Source organism: Garra rufa, chromosome 8 (genome assembly GCF_049309525.1).
Source record: "Garra rufa chromosome 8, GarRuf1.0, whole genome shotgun sequence".
Classification (NCBI taxonomy): domain Eukaryota; kingdom Metazoa; phylum Chordata; class Actinopteri; order Cypriniformes; family Cyprinidae; genus Garra; species Garra rufa.
Genome location: NC_133368.1, coordinates 33,160,342 through 33,184,000, shown reverse-complemented (window position 1 = coordinate 33,184,000; position 23,659 = coordinate 33,160,342). Strand labels below are relative to the sequence as shown.

Genomic DNA, 23,659 nt, shown 5'->3' with positions numbered 1-23,659 from the left:
TCGACGAAAGCTGAAAAAAATCTACTCAGCTGTTTTCAACGTAATAAATGTTCTTTGAACAGCAAATCGGAATATTCGAATAATTTCTGGATTATGTGACAAAATACTGGAGTAATGATGCTAAAAATTCAAAGGAATAAATTTCGTTTTAAAATACATTCAAATAGTTGTTTTAAATAGTAAAAATAGTTTACACTATTGCTGTTTTTGCTGTACTTTGGATCAAATAAATGCATGCTTAGTGGGCAGAAGCTGACTCTTAAAAAAAACTTTAAAGACTTACTATTCAAAAAATGTTTGATAGGTAGTGTATATTATATAATAATCAACATATTTCACTATTATTTGACTTTGAACGTCATGAGGGTGGTATCATTACATCTGGCCAATCAGAATGAGAGCTGAACTAGCGCGCTTCCGTCTGGTCGCCACCTAGGACTTTTAATTTGAAAGGATTATATCGAGGTTCAAAAGTAAAATAACACAAAACACTAAAAATGTAATTCTAGTAAATTATATTCATACGACAAATATACTATTGATAAAATAAATATAATCAAACAATTTCGTTATTGCGGTGTAATGAATGTGTTTTTCAGACCACCTCCAGTCACATGATGCGGGACGCGAATGACTTCACGCTCTGTCATGGCTGCATGAGACATAAACATGCCAGTGATTCTGTAATTCAGAGCATTAAACTAGTGCGATGCTTAGGGCAGTGGCCATAACAGATCATTTTGACTTGATGTCCGCCATATGAAATCGACTAGTCGCTGTTTAGTACGGCAGGTGAAGTGATAGTTGTGTTGTAGATCATAGGAAGGATCCGATAATGCAGACTGAAGCCGTGCTGGACCATCACGGCGGCTCACAGAGTTCCTGCAGGACGGGCTCCAAATCCTGGCAGTACAGGTATCTTTCTCACAAACGAACAGTGTTTACTTACGAGCCATGTTAACTATTCGATATTAAATAGCAAACGCTAAGGTTACATTTTAATGCGAGGGGAGGTCGTATAATATTCAATTTCCGGAATAAACTGTACTTAAACACATGAGACTGTGATATGATTCCTGTCATCATGTCTTTCCAAATCGTATGATTTTCTATTTTCCATGTATTACATACTGAAACGAACAGCATCGGTCTCCTTTCACTTTCATTATTTACGGGTCTTTCTGCAGAATTGGTCCAAAGTCAGAGTTGAAAAAATGTCCCCCCCCCCAAAAAAAAAAAAACCTGTATAATATCCAAGGTACACGTTTCTAGTAATTGTGCAGTTAATTCTCATATTGTATTTTCAGAAAGTTTTGGAATATTTGACCTTTTGCCAAAATTGTCACTACTGAAACACAGTAATATATCATTTATAAGAAGGGTTGTATTGGCCTGTTTATTTAGTTTACATCTACATTGTAAATATATCTAATTGCTATTTTATTAGGTAAATCAATAGCAATTAAATTTGTAACAATATTTCAGGTGTAATTAATGACATTTGTTCTATTTTGAATCCAGTTTGTCTCTGTAAAAGGTAAAAAGTTGATCATACTGATTTAGTTAAGGATTCGTCAGTTTGAATATACATTGAGCCAAAAACTCAACATAACATCTTAGTTGATCATTCAGTATACTTTATTTTTGACCAAACATCCCATGTTTTGGTAGTGACTGCGCATTTTCAGTAGTGAAACCAATGCTTTGGTAGTGACCACATCACATTACAGAATTGTATGCTTACTAAAATCTAATAAAATACAAAAATAATTGCATAAATGTACTAAAATTTAGTTTATTTCCCCTAAATTATGTGTTCCCTTCTGTCACTACTAAAACAATGATGACATGTTTCAGTCGAGACTGTTTCGGTAGTCACAATTTTAGATCCTTTTGAACCTAGCTCAACACACGGTTAGCTAGCACCATTCTGAACACATATAAAATCTTAATGTTATGAAATAACTCCCAAAAAAGTGTGCTTATTTGCAGAAAAAGGTGTTCAGTAGTGACGTTCCTGAAAGTTACACACATGTTTTTCAGACTTTTGAACACATTTACCTCAAAATCGCCTATCTACTCACACCTTGTTGCTATGAGAGAAAAGGACACATGAATATTTTCTGATCATACATTTAGGGGTGTAGTTAAAATTAATCTCAGCCAATGGACTAAAACATGATAGTAACATTACAAATGTGGGACACATTTATATATATATATATATATATATATATATAGGGGTTATGGTTTGGGACAGCCACCTCCCAATTGAAAGTACCCAATAAATTATGATTTTATATAAATATATATAAAGCTTACTGATATTTTTTAATATTATTGTGAGCTTCAGTAGATAATAGAAGGATCTTAGTAAACATCTAAGATTTGAATACTTAAATGTGTTTTTTTTTTTTAATGTGTGACAGCAGTTTGCACCAATTCTGTAGAATGGCCCATATATACATATATGATACACCATCATCTGGTAGAGTTGTATGGATATTACTTTCCCAGCATCCTGTGAATAGTCTTTATGCATATTATACAATTTGTTGTTGACATTTGGTGATTTCTTTTAGCTAAAAGTATGAATCTGGCACACTAGTAATTTTACAACATGATGTTTTTCTTTTTACCAAGTGATCTGATGGAAAAGGTGGATGGGTATTTAATGAAATACACCAATCTTGTGACTGGATGGCAGTATCGGTAAGTCAAAAGTGTTTTTTTTTTTTCATACAAACAGGTCCAAATGGAATATGTGCTGATTTGAGGGGGGAAATCTTTAGAAATCTGTAGATAAAATATATAAGACTCCTAATCTGTTACGCTTCCATTCTAGATATTTTGTGCTCAACAATGAGGCAGGGCTGCTGGAATATTTTGTTAATGAGCAGTCCAGGAATCAGAAGCCCAGGGGCTCACTGCCATTAGCTGGTGCGGTGATTTCTCCCAGCGATGAAGATTCACACACCTTCACTGTCAATGCCATCAGCGGAGAACAATACAAACTTAGAGGTGGTCACATGATCTTTTTCACTGTTTGTTTGTTGCTACTTTTTAAAATCTTAGATAGTTTCACTTCCTTTTATTTAGATTCTGCTCTCTTAAGCATACCACAAGTTTTTTTTGTAAAAATGCAGCTTATACTAACTTGTATCACTTGTCTTAATTTTGTGTAACTTCAGCCTCAGATGCAAAGGAGCGACAGCACTGGGTCAGCCGACTGCAGATCTGTGCGCAGCACCACACGGAAGCGATGGGAAAAGTAAGACTTACATCCAAACACCTGTAATACTGTTAACATCACAATACTGCTCAGTGATTTAATAAATTACAAGAACAGATAGACAATATGGTTAATTACAATGCTGCAAAAATAGTTAGTTCACTTCCAGAATGAAAATTACCTGATAATTTACTCACCCCCATTTCATTAAAGATGTTCATGTCTTTCTTTCTTCGGTCTAAAAGACATTAAGTTTTTTGAGGAAAATATTCCAGGATTTTTCTATATGGTGGATGTTGGCCACCATTAAAGGTCCAAATTGCAGTTTCAGTTGCAGTTTCAGGGCTTTACATGTTCCCAGCCAAGGAATATGGGTCTTATCCAGCGCAACGATTTGTCATTTTCTTGAAGCTGCACTGAAATGGCAATTTGGACCTTCAACCCGTTGGCCACCATTGTAATCCACTATATGGAGAAAATCCTGGAATGTTTTTCTCAAATGACTGAATAAAGAAAGACAAATAATAAAGACAAAATAAAGGGGGTGAGTAAATTATCAGGAAATTTAATTCTGAAAGTGAACTTCTCATTTCTAATTCACAGTTTAAAATTCTCTTATTTATTCACCACCATATTTTTCAAAACTGATACATTTTACCAGCTTTCTTTTGAGAACCAATGCCATTTGGCATCGTTGACATCAAGTCTGTAATAGTGTTTAAAATCAAATAATGGTATGATGTGTCTTTGCACTGAATATTTGACTCAGGGAAGCATAATCAGTAAATAATGACTTATATTTCGGGTATATTTTCGGTCTTACACAAATCTTCAAAAGACTGATTGTAACACACAAATAGTAATCACTACTTTCCTTTAGCCTTCTTAGAGCTTTGCAGTCAAAATCATTACCGGCTTTCTAGCATTTTTTTTAAATCTCTCATTTAGTGTTGCTTAAAAGTACAGATTTGGATTGAAATGAGGTAAATAATGATAAAAAAGCCGTTTTTGGGTGTTCTAATCCTTTCAGCAATTATCCATAATTCCACAGACAAACCCACCGCTTCAGACTCGCAGTCTCTCCATGGCGTCTCAGGGCAGTGGCAGCTCTCCAGGATCTCAACACCGGATCAACCAGAGCTCAAACGCCCTGTTGGGCCTGTCCCAACTGCAGCGCGGCTCGTCTCTTTACTCCAGCAGGAAGTCGCTGCTGCCTGATCACTTGCTGGAGGCCAGAGAGGTAAGACTGAAAGATGCTTTTAGAGGTCTCTTTGTAACTTTAAAAGCATCTGTTTTGAAGTTTAGAGGTGTAGGTTGTTTGTTAACCAGCCAATACTCCTTCTTTAGATGATGGTTCAGGCGCAGGGCCAGCACAGAGACCTTATCCAGAGTATTGAGGGTCTGCCCTCCTCCCAGGGTCCCTCTCCCTTGGACCAAGACTTGCTGCTGTTGAAAGCTACTTCTTTGGCCACCATGACCTGCCTCAGCGACTGCCTGCATATCCTGCAACTCCAACAAGTGGCTCGACAGAAAATTCCTCTCGGTGGTGAGTGTTATTTTTTTATATCTGTGTGTTGACCCTTGTGGTTTTCTTCATTATGTTGACTGTAACAGTAGATATGTTTATATCTGTTTATTTTTACTTTACATATGCATTACTTGTGTACATGCCTAGTGGTAATTGGATAACTAATAATCTATATTTTTTATTTAAAAAAATCTAAATGTGAAATGAGGTCCAAAATAGGGGTGGGACAATACAGGTAACTCACGATTCAATTCTGTGGCGATATGTGGCCCACGATATCGATAATATCGCGATTCACGATATCTACGATATTCAATATATTGGAAGAAATTTCATCAACGATATATCACGATATATGTGACTGAAAAAGAAAAAAATACCCATGATAAGAAAATCTTATGCATTTATTAATGCCAACATTTCCAACACTGTGCAAAGAAATATGCATTTGCATAATAACTTACTGCCTCCTGGTCTTAAATGTAAACACTGTACAGCTAGACAGATAAAAGTGCCTGAACATTAAAAAACAACATGAACATTAACTAACATGTGTAAACCATGATACTGAAACGTCAGTAGTAAGTTTACTGTAAAGTGCTTTATGTTAACCTGGACAGTGGTCTCATCAAGGCATATTCTTCTTGAGGAACAATAACGCCTGTTTCACACATACTCCGTCTGCAATGTGTATGCAGTCCGTGTGCGTTACGTATGCGATGCAGAAGCAGCACGGACTCATTTTGCTTTCACACAGAACACGTTTGCAGTCCGTTCCTGATCCGCGGCTGTTTTCCACAAACACACCATTTATCCGTTATTTTGATTTCAAATACAAACGTGCTTTTTCAGCATTGTGATACTCTTTTATCACAGTACACTAATACAATTCTAGATATATTCACGTTTAAACTCAACGTATAATAAACAACGTATTATTCAATGCACTTGCACAGCAACCGCGTGCAGTGTGAACGCTCTAATCCGTTAACATGGGTGCGGAAAAAAATACTCAACGCATTAGCACTGCAGACGGAGTATGTGTGAAACAGGCGTAACTGATCAGCATGCTCAACTAGCGGGTGCGTCTTTGATTTGTTTTTCGTTATCTTCCGCCATTCTTCTCACTTCTCTTTTTTTCTGCGCTTCTTCTCTGATGTTGTAAGATAACTTGTGTTCTTCACTGGCCGCTGCTTCCGCCACTTTACGCCTATTTACTCGAACAGCGCCCCCCGCAAACAGAATGGTAGATATTGGGTAGTGACAGTGACACTGACGACGGGTAAATTAATAATTTGTGTTGTAATAAAATATCGATATTGGCCGTTAGTGTATCGATTATTTATTGCGACAGAGAGCACAACAATATATTGCAATATCGATTTTTTTTCCCACCCCTAGTCCAAAATGCTAGACATCTGGCAGTTTTTCCTTTGTCTGGTTCTTCTACTATTAGGCCTGACTCTGCTTTATAATTTGTCTTATGCTACTGCAGTGCTCAGATGTTAAGTGAAAGCATTTCTCTTCCAGTAAAAGATGGTAAGAGGGTTATTTATAAGCACAGCTTCCATCACAGAAATTATTGATTAGTGCTGTTCCTATGTGCCATACAGAAAGAGTCTCTTGTATTCCTCTCTGCTTTTCTTGAGAAGATTTCCACACAAAATGTGCAGCATTTTGTTTATTTTTTGTTTTATTTTTTGTTTATTCTATATATCCTATTCTATGTATCTTTTTAAACATTAAAGTGCCCCTATAATGCCATTTCGAATATAGCCCTTCATCCTGTGTGTAAAGTTGTAAAGCCGAAAGTGCACAGTTAATTAAGTTATTGTCTCCCAAATGAAACAATCAACTCTGAACAACTTGAACGATTTGTTAGTAATTAAAATCCCACTTCCTTGACGGCTACACATCATGGTGTAACATATTTGCATAATGTTCTGCGTGGTCGGCTACAAACAACTTCACAATTTTACTAATGACTGCTTCTCTAATCTTGTTTAACGTTCAACGTGGGATTCACAAAATACTTGCTTTTAAAAGATGGCTTATACACAGTTTATTTGGACCCACTGGCTCCACTGTATCACAACCTGTAAGTATGATAAATAATAAATGTTTATATTTTCTATCAAGCGTTCAAAATACAGAACTATGACAATCGATGCACCATCCAGAGCAGAGTAGGCTCATGGAACCAAGGGGTTTAGAGAGACTGAATCTTTGAACTGATTTGAACGAATCGTTTAAGAATCACTGAAAAATTAGATAATATTAAATCCATGTTTTGAGAAAACGAAAGCGTTTGACCTTGCATGCATGTAAACCTATTGTAGGAGACTCCCAAACAATATTAGGAACCGTAAAATGGCACAATATGGGCACTTTAAGGTCTGCTTAAGTGTTTAAGTCATAATTTAGCTTTACATGACTATTTTCCACCGTCTTGCTGACCTTTGAAATTAAATGGGCTCTTTTTTGCCTTGAAATCTGACCCTGGACCACAAAACCAGTCATAAGGGTCAATTTCAAACTGGGATTTATACATAATCTGAAAGCTAAATAAATAAGCTTTATTCAAACCATTGATGCATGGCTTGTTAGGACGGGACAGTATTTAGCTGAGATACATTTATTTGAATCTGAGGCTGCAAAAAAATCTAAATATTGAAAAGTTGTCCAAATTAAGTTCTTTGCAATGCATATTACTAATCCAAAATTAGGTTTTGATATATTTACAGTAGGAAATTTGCAAAATATCTTCATGGAACATGATCTTTACTTAATAACCTAATGATTTTTGGCACAAAAAAAAAATCTTATCGTTTTGACTCATACAATGTATTTTTGGCTATTGCTACAAGTATACCCGTGCTACTTATGGCTAGTTTTGTGGTCCAGGGTCACAAATGAGATGCAGTGCTTTAGTGCACTGGAGGTGCAGTTACATTAGTGAAATTTTGATGAAATCACATTAAAAATAATTGGAGAAAAGCACTTAAGCACCGCTCACACAGAAGTCACTTTCAAATCAAGCAGCTTACTGCTGGTCGATACAGTAAATTCTCTTAGACCAAACTAAATGTGAGCGAAATTGGCACAGGGAACTATTTTGCCCTCATGCTAAAGTCCCAGTTGTGTGATTCCTACTGAAATTATGCAAAATGTTGCAGAGCAACCGTAAATGTGACTAAACCTTTACTCACAAGCTGCAGGAGTTTTCCATTCTATTGCAACTCTCCCGTCCTTCAATAACAACCATATTGTAAAGCCTAAATTACATTGTGAATTGACTGCAGGCACTTGTTTTTAATATTAGGTAATTTGGAACGATATGCAGAGCTGCTGGTGCTACATATAATCAGAAATGCCACAAGGTTTAACGCACTTTCCCATATTTAGTTTATTGGTATTTAGGAATAATTTTGCTGTATATACAGTTGTGGCCAAATTATTAGAACACTAGTATTTTCACCAGCACATTTCTCAACATTCATTTTCCAATAATTGTAATAATCCAGTGTGATTTTTGTTGCTCAAGGAGTCTGAGAACAGCCAGTGCTCCACACAGAGATCTGATCAGATCTCATCCAGTCTGTCTGGAATGACATGAAGAAACAAAACAAACTGAGAATGACTAAATCCAGAAAAACTGTGGCGATGTCTCCAATATGCTTCAGGAGACCAACCTGCAAAGCTACCTAAAAAAAAAACTATGTTCAAAAAGCTGCTTTAAACGCAAAGGATGGTCACACCAAATGTTGATTTAATTTAGTTAATAGAAGTTAATTTAAAAAGAAACTCTATTTATGACATTATTTTTGACAGCATCCTCTTTTTACAGCATTTTTGCACAAGTGTTAGAACTTTTAACAGTACTGTAGCTTTGCAGGTAGGTTTCTTGAAGCATCTTGGAGACATTGCCACAGTTCTTCTGGATTTAATCAATCTCAGTTTGTTCTGTTTCTTCATGTCATTCGCAACAGACTGGATGATAATGAGATCAGATCTTTGTGGAGCACTGGCTGTTGTCAGACTAGTTGTGCAAACAAAAATTTTGCTGGATTATTACAATAATGGGAAAATGAATGCTTGGAAATGTAAACTGATATTTTCTACTGACACTCTTCAGCAAAAGATACAAATAACTGACCTAAAACCATTTTAGCTGGTGAAAATACTAGTTTTCTAATCATTTTGGCCACCACTGTATTACTGTATCTGTCTGACCTCTTTAATTGCCTGGATGTTGCCTAAACTCAGAATACCAGATAAGCTTTGTTGATGTGTAAATGTGGGTGTGATATGGGTTTTCTAATGACTGATATTGTTGTCTAGAGAGCAGGGTGTGCTCATATAATGCTGATATAGTACAATTTATTACTAACAAATAAAACTACAGAAAATGTGCAGTTTCACTTTGCAGTACTAGTAGATTTCACTGATTAATTGTATTTTTTAATGCATTTTTTAAAATGCATTCATCTTTTAGGCATCAAAATATTAAGTATTAAAAGGAAAAAAGCCATGCTATGATTAAAAAAAAGGAGCAAGTACAGCCACCCTTTTTGTTAAATACCACCATAGTGTAGAATTTGTGTAACACTCATCTATTGGCTGGCGAAATGCAATCCAAAGATTAATAATGTAGACTCTTTTAGGGAACCACACATACTCTCTTTCCCGCTATCAGACAGTTATTGAATACCTTAAATCACATATTCACTGCGACTCACTGATCCGTATGTGTAATCCAGGTCAATGCAATATGATCAAAATATGCAACGCCAAGTCTTTCTGCTCACGTCGCAGTGTCTGCGTGTACCAAGCTAACAAATAGCTTAGCAGAAAAATGGATGTTTAGTTTTCCATTTCACATTATTGAAAAACCACAAGCATTTGTGGTCGCAAATCTAATAATCTCAGGTCATGTTTGTGCCTGTAGAATTTATGACCTAGAGCCCTGCTCAGGGAGTGGAATATTGTTTTATAATTAATGAGGAACTGTATCCACCACTGATAGACTTCTGCAGGTAACCAGAGCTCTGCTGGCGTCACTCAAGCGCGGCGATTGACAGACTTACCAAATTGTGTTACCATACCGTTGTCAATTCTTGGATGAAAATGTCTCCTGTCAGATTTGCATGTTTGGAGACTCATCTGGCCTCAAAACCCTTGGAGTTTTGCAAAACTGAAGCCTTGTAGTTGTCAAGTGACTTCAATGCAACCGTGCCATGAAGCATGCATATTTTATTACTCTCTGACTGGAAAGAACCAACAAGTAAACATCCCAAACTCTCACCTGCATTTCTACTTTAAAGAGTAGTCAGCCACCTTGTGAACTTTCTGAACTTCCTAATGACTGGAACAAAACAAAAACCACCAAATTATTCTCCGTGCCAATAAGCAAACAAGTCAACAATGGGCAGGGCTCCGTGCAGACGATGAGACCCTGGGTTCAGGTTTCCACTCAGAACTCTGTGTCATTTGCCAGAGCGCTAAACACCTAGAATTCCTGTGGCGTTAGAGGCTGCTGTTGGCTTGTGGGCATCGTGCTGGTGGGCCGGTGATATGAGCACCCCTGAGCCAGGTTTTGTGTGCCCTGTAGGCCCTGCACTGGAGTGGCTGGAGCCAAAACTTCCAGACATCCTAAAGAATGGAGGGACGCTACCTAGCATCACCAAAGATGACGGTAAAACAGAGGGAACCGTTCTGGAACCTTTAGAAATGGACTCCTGTGATATTGCTGGGGTAAGATTTGTTTATCATTCTTGCTGTTATCAGTCGTTCATTTTACAAATGGTTCTAAATTATTCGCAAATAAATCATGATAAGCAAACAAAAGTTTGAATCATCTTGAAAAAGTTGAAAAAGTCCTTATTGAATTGCTCAAAAAGTGTGTGACTTGATCACTAAAATGGTTCTCTAAATAAGGTGTGATTTCTGAGTATCTGAGCTTGTCTTATATTAGACATAGACATGTTTTTAAATTATATTTATGACTAAATGTCCCCAAAAAAGTATTTGATGATCAAAAAAAGTATTTATCAATGTCGTTGCATTAGATAAAATATCAAATCACGTGGCATCTGCATACAAATTATGCTTTTCTCAGAACTAACAGCACTAGTGATTTTTGTGGTTATAGTATATTCTAAACATCTGTTTCCAAGTCAGTTCTTGTCATGTTCAAACAAGTGTCCTAGTAGCATAATAACAGATGTAGTTTAGTGCCTTTAGTGCTGAAGAGTGGAAATTCTGTTAATAATTACTCACTCTTATGCTGTTCCAAACGTAAGAAGACCTTTGTTCATCTTCAGAACACAAATTAAGATATTTTTGATGAAATCCAAGAGCTCTCGGACCCTCCATAGACATCAGTGCTTCAACTGTATTTTTATAAAGTTACGAGATCAAAGCACATTTGCATTGTGGTACTCTCCAAAGTGGAAGAAGAATTGAGCAAAAAGTATTCTCATAGCTTCATAAAATTACAGTTGAAGCACTGATGTCATTGGACTATTTTGTCGATGTTCTTGGTACCTTTCTGGACCTTGAACATGGTAGGACCCTTGCTGTCTATGCAGGGTCAGAGAGCGCTCAGATTTAATGAAAAATATCTTAATTTGTGTTCAGGAGATGAATGAAGGTCTTATGGGTTTGGAATGACATAAGGGTGAGTAATTAATGACCCATTTTTGGGTGAACTATCCCTTTAAAGCTTGTCTGCCATCGGTCAAGCCACAAAAACTTCTCGCCCTGATCTCACACCATTGATTGAGCCAGTTCTGTTACAGCATGTTAGGTTGGTCGGGATGCTTAAGCAAACATCAGTGTTTTTATAGCACCAGAGACACTGCGTTTAAACTTGTGGAGATCAACCTACAAAAGTCACAGAAACGATTTGTACTTTTAAAATTTCTATTTAAAAAAAATTCTGTTTATTTGAAATGTCAATTAATCAAGCAATCCTGAAAAGTTTCCACAAAAATATTAAGCAACACAGCTTTATTAAATTTTTATTAAATTAAATTTAAATTAAATAATTATTAATAATTTCTTTCCTTAAATAAATTCTTCTTAAATTATTTGGCTTGAAAAGTGTAAAATTAAAATAATTAAAAACTGAACCAAAGAATAGTGGTTAAATAGTAGGACTATCATATGGACTATTTTAATGATGTCCTTACTAACTTTCTGGGCCTTGAACATGTCAGTTGTGTTGCTGTCTATGTAAGCTCAGAAAACACTTGCATTACATCAATTACATCTTTATTTGTGTTCTGAAGATGAACAAAGTTCTTACAGGTTTGGAACGATATGAGGGTGAGTAATTAATGACTAAATTTTCATTTTTGAGTGAAATATCTCTTTAACACAGCACCACAATCATTGACGATTGTATTCCTAATAGATGCTGGTGATAATTACTGACAACTGACGTTGTTTTGGAAAAGACTCAGTCTGTGAATCTCAAGAGTAATCCTTTGCTTCAGTTACCTTCACGTAAACAAACACCTGAGCCTTCCTGAATGTCGGACTTTTAGACAGGCTCCCTATTAACCTAAGTAAACTAGTCTGCAGTGTTAAATGTTTTCTATGCTGTATGTTTTTTTTTCTCCCTGCATAATATTTTGCTTAACATAACTGTATCATCCATTGTTTTAGGCAGCATAACAGATAGATTTACATTTCAAAAACAATCATATAAATAAGAATATATAAATATTCTACATTATGTAAAGCTGTTTTGGCAGGTGTCATTAGTGGTGTTTGTTGAGGCAAGCAGAACTATTACCGTTGCTCGACTTGGGGTTTGAGTTTAAAACAAACAAAAACATACTGTAACTTGTCCCACAAGTACAAATGATGCCATAAATCATGCACCCTGTTTAAATAGGTGTGCAGTTACTTATTTAAGTGACCATGTTTATGAATTTTATGGTAAAATGGGAAAGATATCAGAGACTTGCACCGAGAGAAAGGACCCAAGCATTATCTTGGATGCAGAATATCATAGAGAAAAGGTTTGTTGAGCACCTCGTAAAACCTAACATTTTAAAATGATTTAAAGGCCTGACAAATTATAAAAATCTTAAATTATGTACATTTTCTATAATGAATATGCGACCCTGGACCACAAAACATTCTTAAGTAGCACGGGTATATTTGAAGAAATAGCTAAAAATACATTGTATGGGTCAAAATATTTTTTCTTTTATGCCAAAAATTATTAAAATATTAGATAAAGATCATGTTCCATCAAGATATTTTGTAAATTTCTGTACCGTAAATATATTGAAACTTAATTGTTGATTAGTGATATGCATTGCTAAGAACTTAGTTTGGACAACTTTAAAGGTGATTTTCTCAATATTTTGATTATTTTGCACCCTCAGATTCCAGATTTTCAAATCATGGCCAAATATTGTCCTATCCTAACAAACTGTACATCAATAGAAAGCTTATTTATTCGGCTTTCATATGCAATCAGATGATTAGAAATTTAAAAAAAAATTAGGGATGCACCGATCCGTATCGGCGATCACTTGCGCGTTTTGTCAGTAAAGCCGGTTCTGTAATCAGCGGTAAATGCCATCAGGTGCGTGATTTCACGTTGAGCTGTATATACTACACACAGCCGTTGTTCACTGACGAGCTGCGCACTTTCACACTGATAATGAACATTGATTTGCGCAGCTCGTCGGTAAATAACGGCTGTGTGTAGTATATACGGCTCAACGTGAAATCACGCACCTGATGGCATTTACCGCTGATTACAGAACCGGCTTTACTGACAAAACGCGCAAGCATGATCCGCCGATTCGTATCGGTGCATCCCTAAAAAAAATGTACCGTTATGACTGGTTTTGTGGTCCAGGGTCACATGTTTTTTTTTTTTTTAACCTCTAAAATGTTGAATCAGCTATTACCTTGAATTAGCTTTTATATCGTATTATATTTACTGTTACATTTTAATTGTATTCACGTTTTTAGTCAAAAGTAAATAATAAAAAAACTACACTTCTTTAATATTTAGTTTAAGTAATTTTAGTACTTCAACTTTAAAATTACTTACATTACTTAGGTTCTTGCCAAGGCAACCTTTCTTTATTAGTTCATCATCTAATATTTATGTTTTATTTTATTTCAGTATTATTTCAACCAATGGACATGATTATAAATATTTATTTATTTGGCTTTTGTCATTAGATAATTAAGCCATTAGATAAATTAGCCTGTCATTATTAAAAGTAATGAAAGGTCGTTGGTCAAAAGGTGTAGAAAACTTTGTGAGACTTTGGGGGCTCTGTCCTTGTGATTATAGTATTTTACTGGTTGAGTAGGATGTAATCATGGAGTTTGGTGTGGGTTTCAGGAACAGGAGGAGATTGATGCCACACAGGAGGTAGATGATTCGACTCCGACCGAGGAGGAGGATCTGGGTGCTGTTGAAGAGGAGCGAAGCGTCATTCTGCACCTCCTCTCTCAGCTCAAACTGGGCATGGACCTCACCAGGGTATATCAGCTCCATCTCATTAATGGCTCTCATTTCGTCTTGTGTGTTTCTCAAACCTCAGATAAACCTTTTAGTCGCACCACTTTGAATTAAATCTGTAATAATTAATTGCTTTAAAATGGGCTTATAGGTGGTCCTGCCTACTTTCATTCTGGAGAAGCGCTCTCTGTTGGAAATGTATGCTGACTTCATGTCCCATCCGGACCTTTTCGTGGCCATCACCGATGGCTCCAGCCCGATGGACCGCATGGTCCGATTTGTGGAGTATTACCTCACTTCCTTCCACGAAGGTCGCAAAGGTGCCATTGCCAAGAAGCCCTACAACCCCATCATCGGGGAGACCTTCCACTGCTCTTGGAATGTACCCAAAGCAACAACGCCTCCGTCAGCGGTCCCGAAAGAGGGGACCTCGTGCGTGCCAGACTGCTATAATGTCCGCTTTGTGGCTGAGCAGGTTTCCCATCATCCACCTGTGTCGGGCTTCTATGCAGAATGCCAGGAGAGGCAGATGTGCGTCAACACGCATGTTTGGACCAAGAGCAAGTTCATGGGCATGTCCATTGGCGTCTCTATGATCGGAGAAGGTGAGTTTCACCAACCTCGCACTTACTTTAGTACAAATGTTTCCATTGTTAATTATTAGAAAAGTTAACTTTCTGTGCTTTCAGGTAATCTACACCTATTGGAGCATGGTGAAGAATACACTTTCAGTCTGCCCTCTGCTTACGCCCGTTCTATCCTCACTGTGCCCTGGGTGGAACTTGGAGGAAAGGTCAATGTCAACTGCGCCAAGACAGGCTACTCTGCAGTCATCACCTTCCAGACAAAGCCTTTCTATGGGGGCAAGCTGCACAGGTCAGGATCACACTGGATCACATTACATGACTCTGTTTTCCATCTCTGTGAGAGAGTGTAGTGTTTTCAATGTAAATTTATACAGCAGCACTAAAGAACTGTTAATTAGTGTACACTACTGTTAAAAGAATGCATTAAATTGATCAAAAGTGACTATACTGTTTTTTTTTTTACTTTTGAACTTTCTATTGAACAAAGAATCCTTATGTATCTTGGTTTCCACAAAAATATTAAGCAAAACAAGTGTTTTCAATACTGATAATAAGAAATGTTTCTTAAGCACCAAATCAGCATATTAGAATGATTTCTGAAGGATCATGTGAAACGAAAGACTGGAGTAATTGCTGCTAAAATTCAGCTTTGCCATCACAAGATTAAATTACATTTTACATTTACAATGTATTCAAGTAGAAAACATTTTTAATTGTCACAATATTGCATTTTTCTGCATTTTTGATCACATAAATGCAGCCTTGCTGAGTATAAATATGAGAAATACACTACCAGTGAAACGTTTTTTATGTGTTTTAAAGAAGTCTATTTTGCTTACCGAGCCCACATTTATTTGATCCAAAGTACAGCAAAAAACGTAAAGTAAAATTATTAAATATTTTTACTATTTATAATAACTGTGTTCTATTTGAATTTATTTTAAAATGTAATTTATTTCTGTAATCAAAACTAAATTTTCAGCATCATTCATTCTAATATGCTGATTTACTGTTTAAGAAACCTTTTTAAAATTATTATTATTAATATTTAAAACAGGTGAGCACATTTCTGCAGGTATCTTTGATGAGTTGAAAGATCCAAAGATCAGTATTTATCTGAAATCAAAAGCTTTCGCAACATTATACACTATACCATTCAAAAGCTTGGAGTGTCAGTAATAATTATTATTTAATTATTTATTTATTTTGAGATAGAAATTATTGAAATGAATACTTTTATTTAGCAAGGATGCTTTAAGATCTTTTGAGTAGGAATAATTTTATTTAGCAAGGATGCTTTATTTCAGATAAATGCTGTTCTTCTGAACTTTCTATTAATCAAAGATAAAATAGTTTCTACTCAGTTGTTTTCAACATAATAATATTAATAATAATAATAAATGTTTTTTGAGATGCAAATCAGAATATTAAAATGATTTCTGAAGGATCATGTGACTGGAATAATGACGCTAAAAATTCAGCTTTGAAAACACAGGAATAAATTACATTTTAAAATATATTCAAATAGAAAACAGTTATTTTAAATAGGAAAAATATTTAATAATATGACTCTTTTTGCTGTACTTTGGATCAAATAAATGCAGGCCATGTGAGCAGAAAAGACGTCTTTAAAAAACAAAAGAAACTTTTGAAAGGTATTGTATGTTTTCTTACGCAAACATAAAAAATCCCCCAGACTTTTCAGCTGTAGTTTATAGGCCAGATAAGCGAGAGAACACCATATTCAGTAAGAAAATTGTAAGGCACAAAAATTAATCTTTAATAAATTTGCACCCTCTTTTTGACCCCTAAAATTAAACTGGCTATTTTTTTGGTGTCGCGCCCTAAATAATGCAGTGTGGGTTTGATGTGAGGTTCAGTACCTGTATAGTTTATACTGCTCCACTACATTGTGACAGGGTCTTAAAACAATCCAGCTAAGATCAGACTGAAATAATCAGGGATTCTATACAAATGACAAGTGCAATTGGCTGAAAAAGTATCTAGACGCCAGCCTTAGTGTCAGTAAATGGTCCTTTTGGGCTGTTAAGAAGTTCTTTTAATGGCTTGTTTCCACTGAGCTGTACAGTCTAGTACAGTACGATACGCAATTATTGTCAGAAGTTGTGAATGGTACCAAAATAGTGAAATGTACCGCTTTTTTGGGACCCTTCTGGTGGGGGTACCTAGCACAGTAGTCTGGTACCTAAAGGGTGGAGCTAGACTCACTGCCGGATGTTGATTGGTTGACAGTGAATTGTCACTTGCACGTGTTTCAAAAGGAATGACAACACAAGAAAAAATGAAGCGTCTCCTTCACTCGTTCCAGCATGCTGCTCATGTGTGTTAAGCTTGTTTACATTAGTGTGTGCAAACACAAATGTAACAGTGAGTGTATTTTATAATTTTATATTTACACACACATACAAACAGACAATGTCACGCTTTCTTATTCACTTGAGTATGACGTTGATTGCTACTTTACCGCATACACTATGCCTATCAAGTTTAGGGTACTGTTTGCAGTGGAAACGCAAGCCGGATCAGGGTGTTCTGTCCTTAATCATTCCTGACTGTACTGTACTGATCCGTACCTCTCAGTGGAAACAAGTCATAAGTGAAAGTATCACTTGTACATCCGAAACAGATTATGAAATATATATATGTGTGTGTGTGTAACACTGGACCACAAAACCAGTCTTAAGTATCATGGATGTTTTTGTAATCAACAGCCAAATGCCAAAAATCATAAGGATATTTTGTATATCTCACTCAAATATTGTCCTATCCTTACAAACCATACATCAATGGAAAGCTTATTTCAGCTTATTACTCAGCTTTATGTATTAGAGATTTATGTATAAAAAAAATGATGCCAATTTTAATTTTTATGTCAACTTCTAAAGATCAAGTTAATCTGGGTTCTTCGTGATATGAGCACTTTAATCAGAAAGCTGAGCCAGTGGACTGTAACAAAAACCTGTGCTTTGTTCCTCAGAGTGAACGCGGAGGTCAAACACAACCCCACCAACTCCGTGGTGTGCCGTGTGCAGGGCGAGTGGAACGGCGTGCTGGAGTTTGCCTACACCAGTGGGGAGACACGTGTCTTAGACGTTACCAAACTCCCTGTCACCAGAAAAAGAGTACGGCCCAATGAGTTGCAAGGACCCTATGAATCCAGGTAACACCAGCCAGTCAGTTTATGATTTTACTGATGACTGCTTCTCTAATTTTGGGGGGTTCAACATGTTTACAAAATGCTTGCTCTTGAAAGATGGTTCAGTACCCAGTTTATTTCGACCAGCTGGCTTCACTGAATCACATCCTGTAAATATGATAAATAATTGATGTTTATATTTTCTATTGAGCGTTCATAATAGAGAACCATAACAATGGATATATCATTACCGACAGGCACTATACGCAGTAGACCAGTCGCAACAGACTGGGCCATCTGACCAATCAGAGCAGGGTAGGCTCAAGGAAAGGAGGGTTTAATCTTTTAACTGCTACAAACTAATTGTTTGAGAATCACTGAAAAATTAGGTGATATTAAATGCATATTTTGAGAAAACAAAAGCTCTGTTTGACCTTGCATGCATATAAACCTAATGTAGGAGAGTCTCAAAACAATATTAGAAACAGTAAAAATGGCACTTTAAATGAATAGTTAAAAAATTACATAATGAAGGACTGAGAAAGAATGATATATGGGTTTGGAACAAAATAAAGGGAAGGAAATTTATTTATTTTTTTAGATGAATACCATAGCTGTCTTGTTATCTGTGGACTCGAGGCATTTACTAAAAGCGTGTTGATGTGGTGTGAAGGCTCTGTTTTTAACCCGTGACTCTTCCTGCAGGCGACTGTGGCAGCATGTGACGGAGTCTTTGAAGGAAAGGGATATGGATAAAGCCACAGAACACAAGCGCTTCCTGGAGGAAAGGCAGAGGAAAGAAGAGAGGCATCGCGCAGAGACACAAACAGCGTGGAGGACCAAATACTTTGAGCGCAAAGTAAGAACACATCTGCATTTTATTTTTTTGAAATCACGCAATAATTTAAACTAGGGCTGCCCCTAACAGTCGATGAGAAGAGACTTGGTCAGAAAAATCTTTAGTTGAGGGCAGCCCTAATTTATTCATATTAAAATAGTATATTATATAATAAATGTTTCTGAAGATTTTTTGGACGTACTGTTATTATAGTTTTATTATAGATTGCTTGTTTTTCATTGTTTGTAGTTTTTCCAGCTAATGTTATTATTAAAAAAAAAAATCTTGTACATGTTAACACCTCTCACTCCTGACTACTTTTCACACAATTAAAATGAAGTTCCACTGTACATTTTGGCTCACATTTTGGGTTTCTGTTCACTGTGAAACAGTGTTAAAGTGAAGCTTGAATGCTTGAGTGCTGCAGGAATGAGTCCTAAAATAAAAATAAAAAAGCACTTTCAGTTCTATCATCCTGAAGTCAATAGGTTGTTTGAATGAATTTTTGGTTAAATGGCTGAAATAATGTTTGTGGTTAATACAAGCTTTATTATCCAACATAAAATACATTGGATATTTTGTGTCTCGAAAAAGGCGGTTTGCTTTAACTACATAGGTTGTCAGGAACATTAAATGTTCCCACGCTGATTAGAACTCATCTACTCTGTGTAGTCTGCTTTTACGGCCTCATTGTGTTTGTAATCACACTATTCTAACTCAGATTTTCCGACAATTAGATTTTAAATAAAGATTAAAAGAGGCTGTCAGATGTTTAGTCGTGGTGACGTTGAAGTCATGCTTTATACTTCTGCCAATTATATTTAATATACATTTTATTTATAATTAAATTTATATTAAATCTTTGATGAAATCTGAGAGATTTCTGGGCCTTAAAGGAGTAGTTCACTTTCAGAACAAATAAGAACAGATAATGTACTCAACCCCTTGTCATCCAAGATGTTCATGTCTTTCTTTCTTCAGCTGAAAAGAAATTGTTTTTTGAGGAAAACACTTTATTTCTCTCCATGTAATGGACTTCTATGGTGCCCCCAAGTTTGAGCTTCCAAAATGCAGTTTAAATGCAGCTTCAAAGGGCTCTAAATAATCCCAGCCAAGGAAGAAGGGTCTTATCTTGCAAAATGATGGGTTATTTTCTAAAAAAATTACAATTTATATACCTTTTAACCTCAAATGCTTGTCTTGTCTAGCTCTGCAAGACGAGCGTTTGAGATTGAAAAGTATATAAGTTGTAAATGTTTTTAGAAAATAACCGATCGTTTCGCTAGATAAGACCCTTCTTCCTCGGCTAGGATCATTTAGAGCCCTTTGAAGCTGCATTTAAACAATTTTGGAAGCATTTTGGAAGCTCAAACTCGGGGGCACCATAGAAGCCCATTATATGGAGAAAATTCCTGAAATGTTTTACTCAAAAAAACATAATTTCCTTACGACTGAAGAAAGAAAGACATGAACATCTTGGATGACAAGGGGGTGAGTACATTATCTGTAAATTTTTGTTCTGAAAGTGAACTACTCCTTTAAGTTAAGTTTACGTTGCTGTCTATGGAGGGACAGAGAGCTCTCTGATTTCATCAAAAATATCTTAATTTGTGTTACGAAGATAAACGAATGTCTTACGGGTTTGGAACATCATGAGTAATTAATGACAGTATTTTTATTTTTGGGTGAACTATCCCTTTAACTGCATAGTCTTTGGTATTATGCTTTTTAAGTTCTCTTATTTTTTTTGTCTTTTTCCAGGGTGAAGGCTGGATGTATTACCAACCACTGTGGAAAACGGCAGGCCATAGCTCTTCCCCAGTGTCCCCTCCACAAAACCCATGACCTCTGACCATTGAAGACCTGAGTCCAGGCATTGTACAGCCTCCTGCTGCAGTAAACTTCTGGTCCGGTGTTCCCTCTCTCACAGATGAAGACATACACTCTCCTTTATATGATTCCTAAAAACATAACTTCAGTTTGAGTGTTTGTAACACGCTTTGTGGACTTGCGGGTTTGCACTCTGATGTTCATATTTTGCATCCCTCGGTGGTAAGATTTTTTTGTAGAACTACACGGTGAATGATTTCTTCAGTCCGCACACAGATATTGTTTGTTGATGTTGCCTTAACGAGTGACGTATGTAACGAGGGATGAATACAGTGTGACCGCTCTTAACGTGGGATTGTGTTTGAGGTGAACTTCTTAATCTAACCATACTGTGGTATATTGTATTTGACCATGGTACGGTCAAAAGTTTTCTGATTCTTTTAAAATCGTACTGATTTATCATGATTTATATGATATCATCCAGGATTAGGGGAGCTCGTTTAAAAGGACAGGCGTCTAGCTGCTTTGAGAACTGGCGAGATGCAAATAGTGTTGGTGAGAGAGAAACCGTTGGCTTGGCTTTCGTATTACGCTGTCTTTTTCTCGTTCTCGCTCTGGTAAATGAAGCTTGCAGGCACTATACACAAAATCTGGGCCAGATGGAAGTGTTCGGGTTGAGGCCTGCTCTTCTGTTTCTGCCTGATGTTCAATGAACACTTACGTTGGCTTTAGTTTCAGAGAGATTTTAAAGGGATATTCAACCCCCTCCTCAAAAAAAATTCTGCCATCATTTACTTACCCTCATGGCATTTAAAATCTTCTAGGGAAGATGATCATTTCATACAATGAAAGTCAATGGGGTCCAAAGTAGAATATACAGGTTTATAATGACGTAAGGGTGAATAAATATAACCGAATGTTCATCTTTTTAATGTTTATGTTGAGCACTTTAACAGTTTAAACCTAGAAAAGAGCCAGCCTTATAATCTTCTCGATGTGTACATGCAACCTGATTAGACAGTATTATTGGAGATACAGTAAGTTCTGACAAACACCGTTATGCAGTTTAATTTAATGACTTCAGACTGCTACGTTCCACTTCGATTCTACCTCGATTGACATTGATAACATGGATTTTTAAAGGGTTAATTACCCAAATATGAAAATGTTTGTTTACTCACCCTCATGTAGCTCTATGTATTCCATATAACTTGTGCGCTACATCACAGTCTGAATAACAGACTGAAATTTAAGCTAAAAAAATCTTATCATTAAATCTCATTTGCTCTGTTGAGTTGCTCTGTTTTCAGTCCTGATGGTCAAGCCACCAGCTTGGTTTTAGAGGGATTTTGGCACTTTTCAGCTGGTCAGACCGTAAGACCAAAAGACTTGTTTGTATGCAAGTTTTCTAGAGCACTTTTAGGTTTTATTATGGAGTTCTAAGGTATGAATCACAATTCACTTTGCTTGCATGGTACATTACATTCTGCCTGATATCTCCTTTTGTATTTCACGAAAAATAAAGTGTGCATTGGAATGACATGAGGGTGAGTAAATACCAGAATTTTCATTTTAGAGCGTGCTGTTTCTTTAATCGCATTTTGATGTGTTGATAGCACCTGTTCTTTGCTAAAGATTCAGGTTTTTAGTTATCTGGTCATGTTAGCAAGAGTTTTAACCATGTCGAATTTGAGGTTTCTTCAAGATTTTGTGTTGAAACGCTTCATTGTTCAGTTTGCCAGCGGGGAACAGTTGGACTGACGGTGCTGGCTGAAGTGTTGCATCTCTCATATAATCTCTGCTTCAGCCCTGGCATTGGTTGCGCTGAGAAAACTTGTGGTGCCTTATTTGTGTTAGTCTTCCTCCCGTTCCACCTCACAGCCGTCAGCTTTCTCATCAAAACCGAGTGAGACTGAAGCCACAGCCTTTGTACATATCTTCTTTCATTTTCCTGTCAGCAAAATCCAGAATTCCCACGAAGCGTTTGGTACATCAGCTGTGCTCTCCACTTAAGTCATTCTGCTGAGCCATCAACTGCACTGATGTTTTAAAATACACTCCCTGTAGCCTCAGAAAATATGATTGAAAAAATAAAATTGTTAATATATTGGAGGATTTCAGCTATTAGTGAACTTTATTTCATTTGACTTGATGACCGTGTCTTTGTGGTATCAAGAAGAGATGCATATAATTCTTTTAGATATGTCTGTGAAGTTTCAAATCCCAAAAAAAACATCATTTTGAAAATGCCTATTTTTGAAGCAGAAACATATTGTTTTCGTGCATGGCTCTTTAAATGCAAATGAGCTGCTGCTCCCCGCCCCCTTTTCAAGAATAGGACTGTGCCTTTACAGCTCATACCTCAGATTGTCTGCTGAAAACATCTTTTTGGTTTTGATTATCATGTTTATCGCACTAAAATCATGTGTTTTAAGCCATATCAGTTTAAACTTTTGGTATAGGGTTTTCTAAACACACATCGAAGCACACGCACAGAAAGCGGCTGTCACGCAGCATGTGAGTACTAAATTAAGTTCTCTTTCATGTCTTATTGCACTTAATCTGTCGAATACACAGAAGTTTATGTTAAAAACAAAAAACTGTTTCGCCTGTGAAAGTAAACAGCTGGAAAAGAAATCACGTTTATATTAGATCTATGTGGCAGCAGCATAATATATAGTAAATAAATCAAATCCACTGCTCTCTAGACTCCTCTGAGGCTGGAACTCTAAATAGTGTTCTGTGCTCATCAGTGCAGCCAAAGACAGCATACTTCACTCGAACTTTTGCCATGACGTTAAAACTGGTACACCGTTGTCGCTTCCAAAAACAAAATGGTGGCGCCATGTGTCGAAACTTGCTTATTTTGTGTTAATATTATAATAAGATCCACTTTCTACATCACAAGCAGAGCAAAATCTGAGCAGCTCATTTTTTCAAAACCTTGCAGAGAAAGGCTAGAATTTCAAAGTCAGAATTTTATGT

At 36.4% G+C, this 23,659-nt stretch overlaps 1 protein-coding gene across 1 annotated transcript; it reads left to right on the top strand.

Annotated features, from left to right (window-relative positions):
* Positions 1-656: 656 nt before the first annotated feature.
* osbpl11 (oxysterol binding protein-like 11) lies at positions 657-22,786 on the top strand. Its single transcript, XM_073845413.1, has 13 exons — positions 657-915; positions 2,644-2,712; positions 2,846-3,021; positions 3,192-3,271; positions 4,284-4,472; positions 4,580-4,778; positions 10,372-10,514; positions 14,143-14,283; positions 14,414-14,867; positions 14,952-15,138; positions 17,848-18,030; positions 18,712-18,865; positions 20,606-22,786. The coding sequence occupies exons 1-13, from the start codon at positions 836-838 to the stop codon at positions 20,687-20,689; spliced, it is 2,139 nt and encodes a 712-aa protein (XP_073701514.1). The 5' UTR covers positions 657-835; the 3' UTR covers positions 20,690-22,786.
* The last annotated feature ends 873 nt before the right edge of the window (positions 22,787-23,659 follow it).

Coding starts and splice junctions, on each gene's coding strand:
- osbpl11 (XM_073845413.1), top strand. CDS start 836: ATGCAGACTGAAGCCGTGCTGGACCATCACGGCGGCTCACAGAGTTCC. Junction 3,022..3,191: donor AGAACAATACAAACTTAGAG/GTGGTCACATGA, acceptor GTGTAACTTCAG/CCTCAGATGCAAAGGAGCGA. Junction 10,515..14,142: donor ACTCCTGTGATATTGCTGGG/GTAAGATTTGTT, acceptor TGTGGGTTTCAG/GAACAGGAGGAGATTGATGC.